General features: G+C 38.8%; 1 protein-coding gene across 1 annotated transcript; it reads right to left on the bottom strand.

Annotated features, from left to right (window-relative positions):
- Positions 1 to 187: 187 nt before the first annotated feature.
- On the bottom strand, positions 188 to 10,371 carry si:ch211-195b21.5 (uncharacterized). Its single transcript, XM_067455589.1, has 8 exons — positions 10,051 to 10,371; positions 9,120 to 9,265; positions 5,707 to 6,244; positions 4,811 to 5,390; positions 2,330 to 2,406; positions 2,143 to 2,242; positions 1,124 to 1,242; positions 188 to 1,018 (listed from the first exon to the last, which is right to left on the bottom strand). The coding sequence occupies exons 1-8, from the start codon at positions 10,261 to 10,263 to the stop codon at positions 632 to 634; spliced, it is 2,160 nt and encodes a 719-aa protein (XP_067311690.1). The 5' UTR covers positions 10,264 to 10,371; the 3' UTR covers positions 188 to 631.
- Positions 10,372 to 10,633: the final 262 nt, after the last annotated feature.

The raw sequence follows: 10,633 nt of genomic DNA on the forward strand, positions 1-10,633 counted from the left end.
ACAGCCATAAAACAAAATTTCATTTTAAATTAACATTTTCTACATAAACTTTGTGTTAAAGAAAAACACTGTACATTAAGCAAATTAACCAATAAAATATAAATGTATAAAAATTTAAAAAATGATCAACGAGAGCATTAGCATGATTATCGTTATGAAACAAACAGCAACCACACTGACCAACCTCTAACCCAAAACCATTTATTTATTTTTCGATCAAGAACCGAATGCGAATTCTCCAGAAGACAGTTGAAACATGTTTGGTTTCTGGTATACTGTTCATAGGACGATGGCAAATGGTACAAACCCCAGGGTGGGCTGGACATATTACCATAATATCTGCACATTTAGACAGAAATTTCTGGCCTTAGTTTTAATTTGGCTGTTCATATTTAAATGTAACATGCTAAAAGAGTCTCTTCTGAAGGGAAGTGCCCTCGTCCTGTATGTAATGTGAGTTGAGTGTCTTCAACAGGAAGGATCAACATATTGACAATCACTTTTAGACGGGTTAAGGCCTTCAACCACAGAAGACTCATCAAGAAAGCTGACTGATATCTACCACAACATCAAAGGCTGAAATGGTCAAAGACTCAAACACAGCTGATGCTCTTAAGAGAAAACTTAAGCTTTAAGGTGAATTTTTATCAGCCTCAGCTTTTTTCTTGTCCTTCTTCTTCTTCTTTTCTTTTTTCTTTAATTTCTTCTCTTTCTTCTTTCTCTTCTTCTCACTCTTTGTTGATTCTGCATCATCGTTGTCATCATTTTTTTCCTTTTTCTCTTTATTTTTACTCTCATCCTTACTGCTTTTGCCCTCTGGCTCGTTTTTGACTTTGATGTCTGTAGGATGAGGGCTTCTTTCGTCTCTGTTGCGCTTTCTGTCAGGACTGCGTTCCCTGTGTTCGTGAAGCCTTGAAGATGTAGCCTTACTGGATGGGCTCTCCCGTCTGTGAGATGATGTGTGATGCTGGTCTCCGTGTCTCTTAGCATCCCTGTGCTGCTCCTGTGAACCTGTTGTCTGCAAAGATGAAAGAGAGGCTGATGTTTTTCCCCCACAATTCAATGTTCTTCATTACGGATTTAGAGCTACTGATTTATGGTAAATGGCATTTATAAAGTTCACCTTATTCCTGTTGCTGCGGCTGTGACTTGCTACATGTCTCTCTGCGCTATTCAGATCCCCGAAAAACTCTTCACAGCGCTGGCAGAAGAAACCCATCACTGGGATCAAATCACCACTACCTACAATAATGATACATCAAATTCTTAAATGGTTAAAATAAAATTTGTTGAACCAAAATAAAAACATTATTAAAATAAGTTTCATGGCTCAAATAAATAGTTGTATTTAAGAAATATCTTCAAATAAGTAAAATACTATATAAACAGTTGAATTTAACTAATGGGTCCTGCACACTGCGATTTTTCAAAATCCTTTGCGAATGTCCCTTGTCAGACTGTACGAACATGATCCCCGTGTCACACTGTAAGATCTCAGTTGTCATTAATGTCAGACTGCACGATAGTGAAGGCGCGCTAAAAACGGACACGCGCAAGAAAACTCACCCGGAGCTTTATATCATCAATGAATGACGCGTTCAGTGACAGTGAGCTGCATTACACGCGGGACTGAAATGCTGGCTACAAATAAATTTCTAGCTCTCGTTTTGGTCATAGTTTGTCTTGAAAAACCGAGATATTTGACTGTTGTCGTAGGAGAAGTCACACTGCAGGATTCTGTGCCAAATCTTCTGACACTGCCAGAATTTCGTCAGTGAACATGTCAAACTAACGACCAAAGAAGTCAGATTTTAGCCTAGGATCTGAGGAATCTTTTAGGATTTCCTAAATTTGTCTCAGACGGCCAAATCGTTGCCAAAATCGCACAGTGTGCACCCGGCTTAAGACAGTTGATGGGAGCCACTGACTTCCATGGTAGGAAAAAAAGACTATGGAAGTCAATGGCTAATCAACTGTTCGGTTACTCACATTCTTCAATATGTCTTTTGTGTTAACTGAGTAAACGAACAGTTGATTCATACAGGTTTAGAAAAACTTGAGCGCGAGTAAATGATGACAGAATTTTCATTTTTGGGGTGAACCATCCCCTAAAAAGTTGTGTAGATCATGATAACTATTTACCTTCCTGTTTCATCAGACCCTCAAGTTCCTTCACCAGGTATTCTTTCCTTTTCTTTTGAATCTGTTTCTCTCGTCTCTCTCGTTCCTTCTCTCCCATCTTCTACAACAGTCAGAGGAGTTCACAGTTAGACTCTTAGGATCTTTTTTCTAATACTGAGGTGATGGTTTTAATAAAGACTATCACTACCTTCTCCTCACGCTTGGATTCCTGAGTAGAATGGCTGCTTCCAGAGCGATTACTCCTACTGTCATCTGTTTTGGATGCTGAAAAAAAAGATACTATAAACTTGAATACATTACTAGCCCACGGTTGTGAAATAAGCTAGGTCTTTAAAAAAAAAAAAAATTGAGATGGCTGACAGACTTCAAGAACACAAAACCCGCTATGATGTAATGCAACCACTTTAAAAAAATCCTTTCACAATCCTGCAACTTAAAAGATGAGTTCATTCAAGTCCAACCCATTATAGTACAGATTCCACTCAAACTTTTTTTTTTTTAGATGAATTCAGCTTTATAAAAACTTTAAAGTTTTTGAAAAACCCTTGTTGATTAAACTTTTTAAAGCAGTTGAAAACCTCCTACTGACACAGAATGCTCAGTATTGAAAACTCCAATCCCATGCTATATAATTGTAATATTTGCATAGTGAATTGTGATATATCAAACTACAATGTTTCATTTTGGATAAAAGTGTCATGCCTAGTCCACACTTACATGGGTATTTTTTATAAACTCATTTTTTATAAAACTTTTTATAAAAACAAACTTTTTTATAAACTAAAATTTTTGCATCCAGAAAGTATTCACACAGCGCTTCACTTTTTCTTTGGAGTTCACCTGTGGTAAATATAGTTGATTGGACATTATTTGGAAAACCACACACCTGTCTATATAAGATCCCACAGTTAAAAGTGCATGTCAGAGCACAAACCAAGCCATGAAGTTAAAGGAATTGTATGTAGACATCCGAGACAGAATTGTATTGAGGCACAGATCTAGGGAAGGTCCCAATGAGCACAGTGGCCTCCATCGTCTGTAAATGGAAGACAATTAGAACCACCAGGACTCTTCCTAAAGCTGGCATTTGAGGGAAGAGGACCTTAGTCAGCTAGGTGACCAAGAACCCGCTGGTCAAGTTGACAGAGCTCCAGTGTTTTTCTGTAAAGAGATAAGAACCTTCCGGAACAACAACAATCTCTGCAGAACTCCACCAATCAGGCCTGTATGGTAGAGTGACCAGACGGAAGCCACTCCTCCCGAGTAAAACGCACATGACAGCCGCCTGGAATAGGGATGTTAACTGATGACCATTTGACCAATGGATGACTGTATCAACGTTAACCGATCAATCATCAAAGTTGTCGGTTAAAAAAGTAGCGATCTCTAAATTAGGCTATTATAGACAGTGGACTAAACGCTACTACAGTTAGCCATCTCATTCCAAAATCTTTTTGTGTGAAGTGAACAAATCCCTCACACTCAATTTTTCATAACTCGCCTGTTTGTACTTAATAAACCAATAAAAACATTTGGCGCGAGGTCAGAGCATTGCAAAAAGTAAACAGGCTAAAACACTCGAGGTTAGAGCCAGGGCAGACGACAGTATGAAGCGTGCATTCCCCATAAAAGATGGGCTTGCTTTTGGAAATATATTACATCTACATTTCAGTGGTAACACATAAGGTGTTGATCATCATCTTTCTTTATCATTGTTAGCACTACCTCGAACTAAAGTGGCATCTCTTCAGAGTTGTCATTTTCTTAAATGAGCCGCGGCAATGTTTCAAATGAGCTTCTAACACTAGACAAATGCCTTTATTTTCAACGCGATCACCTTGTACCCTAAATCATTTCGAAACGAAGGAGCCATTTGTCCTCCGATTACAAACAAGCTCCTCGGCGCCACGTTTCGCGCTGTAGGGGATTTTAAAAAAGTGAACATCCGAGTGAACATCTCTGGAGAGATCTGAAAATGGCTGTGTACTGATGCTCCCCATCCAACCTGATGGAGCTTGAGAGGTCCTGCAAAGAAGAATGGGTGAAACTGCACAAAAATAGGTGTGCCAAAGTTGTAGCTTCACACTCAAAAAGACTGTAATTTGTGCCAAAGGTGCTTCAACAATGTATTGAGCAAAGGCTGTGAATAATTATGTACATGTGATTTTTCCCCCTCCAGTTTATTTTTAATACATTTGCAAAGATTTTAAACAAATGTCTTTCACGTTGTCATTATGGGATATTGTTTGTAGAAATTTGAGGAAAATAAATAAATGAATAAGGCTGTAGCATAAAATGTGGAAAAAGTGAAGCGCTGTGAATACTTTCCAAATGCACTATATCTGTATACATAAGTCCTGTTACCACAGTTATTAGTAGCAATATTTTGGTTACATCCCCAATTGCACATACTTGCCTCATGTAAACAAAGGAGTTAGTGGCGCACAACCTGACATCAAATGAGGAGATAACAGTGCACAATCCGACGTCACAAGCTAAAATCTTCACCCTAGCAGGAGTTTTCAAAAAGGTTTGGTTTTAGTGACCTGATACTGCCTTTGCGTGTGGACAAACGGCCAAACCGCATAGAAAAAGCTGCGGTTTTGAAAATACCCGTGTTCTCAATAAAACAAATAAAATTCATAGTGCAAAACATGCTGACTCTGACCTCTGGATAGTGCTTGTAGTGCCTCCAGCGCTGGTTTGAGCAATGGGAATGAGGCAGCTCCTTGTTCTTCCTTTTTCTCCTTTAGTCTGGCAGCCATTTTACAGATTTCAGTCATGCCTGGATTCAGGCCGATGGTCCTCAGGAGGTTTCTCACCTTGTCGCATTCCTCTGGAGTGACTTTCATTGTGCCCAAACCAGCAGGCTGCATGCTAGCAGACATGCCATGTGCTTTGGGTTCCTGGAGATTGTGAGTATGCTGTTCTTTACCAAGATGATGAACCGGAGACCTTGCGGATCTTGTCTGGGCCAGAGGAACCGTCACGGCTTGAGGTTTGGATCGCTCCTCTTGCTCTCCATACAGGAATTTCTCTTCGTCTTCAACACTCTGGAACGCAGGCTTGGATTCAGGCAGCTGGTTGGGTGTGTTCCAGGATAAGATATTGGAAACACTGCCGCTGTCTCCACCAGCCCTCTCGTGAGGAAGCAGGGAACCATAACAGGCTGTTTCAGGCTGTGGGTTCTGGAAGCCTCCAACGGCAGACTGATTTTCCAGGAACATTCCCCTTGTGTTATCAGTACTCTTTATAAACACAGGGGAAGATAATTCACATTACTTCTGATGGAAATTATGAATTTGAAATGGTCTGAAACAACCATGTCAGTGAGATTAAAAAAAACATCAATGACAAGCACAAAGAAAAGGGAAAGTCATTTAAAAATCTAGAAATGTGTGTGTGTGTGTGTGTGTATTTACTCTGAAACAAAAGTTACCTTTAACCTTGAAACACCTTAAATATCATTTTTAATGTAAATGTAATGTAATGTAAATGTCCTCTCACTCAAAAAATAAAAAAATAAAATTATATATATATATATATATATATAGCAGTGCGTACCTGGTCTCTAAGAAGGGCATTCTTGACTATAGGCAGGTGTTTCTCTATATCTTTGTTCTGTAGAATCTGTCTTAGTCCATGAAACAGATCTGGCATGGCACTAGTGCCAAAGTTTACTCCACTGCTGGTGCTGCTAGAGCTGTGATTACCTTCAGTAGCCCCTCTGTAAGACTGTTTAGTCTGACTGGGGCTCAGACGTGACTGACTCTTACTGCTCGTGACGCTCTTCCCGTGGCTGCGACTGCGGCTTCGACTCCTTGCACGACTTTTGGCCCTTGTGCGGCTTTTAGCTCGACTGTGACTATGGCTGCGCGATCTGCTGCGAGGCCTACTCTTTCCGCGACTACGAGCTCGGCTACGACCCCGGCTCCTTCCACGACTCCTGCTGCGACTGCGTGGACGGCTCCTTCCTCTGCTCCGACTTCGCGCTCGGCTGGCACGCTTATCTGCAGTGCGATCACCCGTGTCACTTTTATCTGCTGCCAGCTCAATCCGGTCACTTGCCTGCAGGATTCGGAGAAACTCCTCTGCTTTTTTCCTTCATTGAAATAATGAAATGGATTAATTAAAAGGGTGAATTAACAGTTTGGATGAGTACACAGTGCACACACACAAAGTTTGGGGTCAATAAGATTTGTATTCAGCAAGGAAGTATAAATGCTTATAATTTTTTATTATTATTTCAAATTAACACCAATTATTACTGAAAAAAATATCATGGTTTACAATTTTCTGTCATCATTTACTGTCTGAAAATTCTGTCATCATTTACTCACCCTCAAGTTGTTCCAAACCTAGAGTTTCTTGCTTCTAGTGAACACACCAAAGAAGCTATTTGGAAGAATGTTTGTAACCAAGCAAATAGAGCAACAATCGACTACCATAGTATTTTTTGTACAACCTATAGTAGGTTACTCTATCTGCTTGGTTATAAGCATTCTTCCAAATAGCTTCTTTTGTGTTTAGCAGAACAACAAAACTTGTACAGGTTTGGAACAACTTGAGGGTGAGTAAATGATGACAATTTTCATTTTGGGGTGAAATATCCCTTTAAAGCTACACTGTGTGATATTTTCCGCCATCTAGCAGTGAAAAGGTATATGTCCATCCAGTGAATATTAGTTTCTGTTCCTCTCAATTCCAATTTTGTTTTAACTCCTACGGTGGCCAATTTAGTCCAAGATTAACATGGCTTCCAGTTAGACCTTGTCATGAGTGCCACAGAGTGTTAAAACGCGAAAAGCGAAGGTTGGCTAAGTGTTTTTAGCTAAGAATAAACTAAAAAAGTTACACAGTGTAGCTTTAAGTACAACTAAAATTAAAAAAAAGATATGATGTTTATTGAGAAGCATTCCAGCATTTTAGAATGATTTCTGAAGGATCATGTGGCACTAAAGACTGGAGTAATTACTGCTGAATATTCAGTTCTGCATCATAGAAATATAGTTAAAATATTACACACATTTAAAAACAATGCAATACTGTACTTTTGCATTGAAATGCATGTGTGGTAATACAGGAGACTTCTTTCAAAAACAATTTAATAATATTAATGACCCCAAAAGTTTGAACACTAGTTTGTATGCATGCATGCCATACATTACATAAATACATTGGACGATAAAAACGAATTACCTGGTTTTAGACCATAATTTATTAGTATGGTGTAGGGCCAATACAGCATAAATTTGTCTTGGGAATGACAGATACAAGTCTTGCACATTGGCCATTTCTATTTCAGAACAGTGGCCAGGTCCCTATGTGATGCTGGTAGAGGCAAACATTTTCTGACTTGCTCCTCCAAAATACCCTAAAGTTTAAAAAGGCTCAGAAATATTTAGATCTGGTGACTGTGCAGGCCATAGGAAATGTTCAACTTCCCTTTCATGTTCATCAAACCATTCTTTTACACGACTTGCTGTGTGTATTGGTGCATTATTATTGTGATACACGGTCAAGGGTGTTGGAAACATTAGGTGCACATTTTCCTTCACAATGGTTCAGTATACCTCGGCAGTGACGTGCACATTAAGCACACTACGGATTTCCATGATGCTGCAGCCCAAACCATCACTGATCCACCCGTGCTTTACTCTGGGCAGCAACTCTTTGGATCTTCTCCACAATATAACTCCCACAGATGTGAGAAAGACAGTGAAGTTTGACTCAGAGAACAAAATATGTTTTATAATGTCCACAGCCCAAAGTTTTTACTATTGGCTCCAATGAAACCAACGTTTAACATTGGCACGAGTGACCAAAGGTTTGGCTACCATGAATATTGTGTCGTTGTGCTCTCGTGAACCCGTGTTGGAGACTGACATGTAAGAGAAAAAAATTGTTGAATAAAGTTGTTATTTTTGTTTTTTTACAAAAAGTAGTTGTCGCTTCATAAAATTAAGGTCGAACCACTGTAATCCCATGGACTATTTTAACTGTCTTTACTACCTTTCTGGCCCTTGAAGGTGTCAGTTGTGTTGCTGTCTATGGAGGGGTCAGAGAGCTCTCGAATTTCATCAAAAATATCTTTGATTGAGGTCCAAAGATGAACAAAGGTTTTATTGGATTTGGCATGACATGAGGTGAGCAATTAATGACAGAATTTTGGGTGAACCAAGAAAAGAAGTTTCCGAAGAGTCTTTTTGAAGCCTAAAAGCCAGCTGTTGCCATCTTGTAAGCACGTCATTCCTGGATAACTGAAAATGGGCAAAATTTGCTATATAGACCATAACAACTTTTTGTACCAGGTTGTAAAAAAATAAAAATAAAATCTACTGTAAACTTTACAATTTTAACATAGATATTTGACTCCCTTTTGGACAAGCCAGACAATGAATTGCAGTTTAAGTCACTTCCGTGTTGGTTTCAAGACAGAACGCGGGAGGTTGTCAATTCGTGAACTATCGGCCAATTCTTTATAATAGAAATGCTACAGCCACTCATTTCTTGAGTAAGAATATGGGAACATCAAAACAGTTTGCATATTTAGAAAACCTATTGATGTATTCTTCTGTATTGGCATAGGTCTATAAATGATTTACCTTACAAATCTGATGAAATGGCGCACATTGTGTTCCCAGGTCAATGTTATAAGCAACCCAAATTCTTAGCATATATGCAGAGATGAAGTTTGAGATGCGCTCCACACATGTAAATGATAACAGTTTAAATAAAGTAGCATTTACTGTGAACAGAGCAGCTTTGAGATGCATGTAAAATACACACATACATTATATATATATAATGTATGGGAGAGACTGCTCTGATTCTTGCAAGTCAAATGATACAGCTGTATTTAATTAAATCCTTAAATCCAATGTATTGAACGAGCAATGAGAACCAAAGGCAGTTGTTGGCAAAATTAATATTAAACATACAAACAACTATTAAATCTTTTGTCTAGTTTCTCATACCTGACATCTTGGTTTTGCTCATCTAGACTTTGGGTTGACCAGCTTAGTGAAGACTGACCAAGCTGCTGCTGATTTGAAGGTGTGAGCTGAGAGCTGATGATCGTGGATCCACTCTGGTCAGTAGTGTGGCTGGTGAAGGGTCGGTTCTGCAGGAGGGAGACAGAAATTAAATTAAAAAATAAAAAAGTGGTCGCAACATACTGACAAATAACATGTCCACGATAATATAAAAATATATGAAAGAGTCCTATAATATTCAGTAGACCTACAAAAGTCTGAGATTTCGGGAAATATAAACAGAAAGAAAATGATGAGGTTGTATTCAAATATTTGCAAGTCACCAAACAATCAAGCCAATTAGTGACTTTGTAAATGCATGATTAAAGTAGTTTTAATGGCTGGATGGATGCCCAACAGGGGAAATTCGAGTGTTGAGTACCTACTACCATTCCATGAAAAATAGACACAATAAATACAAGAGTTAAGAACAGATAAAAACAATACACACTCTGCCCAAATTAATAACAACAAATAATATTAAATAAATACGTTAAGAATTACTATCAATAGTAATAAATTGCACATCAGCGGAATTCATTGTAAAGTCTTATAGCAGCTGGTATAAATGATCTCCTGAATCATTCAGTCCTACAGCACAGGGAGAGAAGCCGGTCACTACATTTGCTCTTCCGAGCCACCAGAAAGTCATACAAAGGATGACTGCTGTTGTTAAGGATGGCTTGTGTCATAGTCATCATTCTCCAGAAAGCATTCAAAAAGAACATGCATCAATTGCATGGAATCAAAAGATATTTAAGTTAATGTTGTTTATGTTTACGTTTAACCTTTCCATCAGGTGGATCAAAACGCATGCTGTGGCAAAAAAAAAAAAAAAAAATTTGGTTTTATGACTGCCAGTAAAAACACGCACCTCGTAGAATGATTCTCTGTTGTAGTTTCCATTCCCTGTTCCGTAAGTGCGTCCCGGAGGAGGACCCGTCTGTGGAGCGCAGTATTGAGGGCCCGGAGGAACCCCAAAAGGAGGACAAAACGGCGGAGGGCCAAAGGATGCTGCGGGGTGTCCGAAACCTGACGGAGGTACCTGTGCACGGTGATAGTCCGGGTTCGACGGCCCTCGGTACATTTTTGTGCATAAATCTCTGATCAATACATGTGTAGCTACCGCAAATTTATTTTTCCATTCACTCTTGAACTCCTGTGTGTCCTGTGCATGAATCTGAGTGCAGCCACAGCGCCGCCTACAGGCCCGGAGCCAAATGTTACTCTGAACCTGTGCCTGTTCAAAACTATTTTACTTTTCTTTTCTTTTTTATTTAAAACAGTTTCAGTTACGTTATTTCAAAGACTTTACAAAATAGTAAAGAAAAAGAAAAAATGCGCAATTATTGACATATTTTAAATAAACTTGTGGTACATATTTTTTTTTTAATTCAAAGCTTCAAATTTACAGACAACAAACTTTTAAATGAATGACAAAACTTACATGTATTTTT

This window comes from Pseudorasbora parva, chromosome 10, assembly GCF_024679245.1.
Source record: "Pseudorasbora parva isolate DD20220531a chromosome 10, ASM2467924v1, whole genome shotgun sequence".
Classification (NCBI taxonomy): domain Eukaryota; kingdom Metazoa; phylum Chordata; class Actinopteri; order Cypriniformes; family Gobionidae; genus Pseudorasbora; species Pseudorasbora parva.

What these genes read in the sequence shown, in the direction of transcription:
- si:ch211-195b21.5 (XM_067455589.1), bottom strand. Translation starts at nt 10,263, where the DNA reads ATGTACCGAGGGCCGTCGAACCCGGACTATCACCGTGCACAGGTACCT. An exon ending in GAGCAAAACCAAGATGTCAG is followed by an intron (nt 6,245 to 9,119) that starts GTATGAGAAACT and finishes ATTTCAATGAAG; the next exon opens with GAAAAAAGCAGAGGAGTTTC. An exon ending in ATGCCCTTCTTAGAGACCAG is followed by an intron (nt 5,391 to 5,706) that starts GTACGCACTGCT and finishes GTGTTTATAAAG; the next exon opens with AGTACTGATAACACAAGGGG.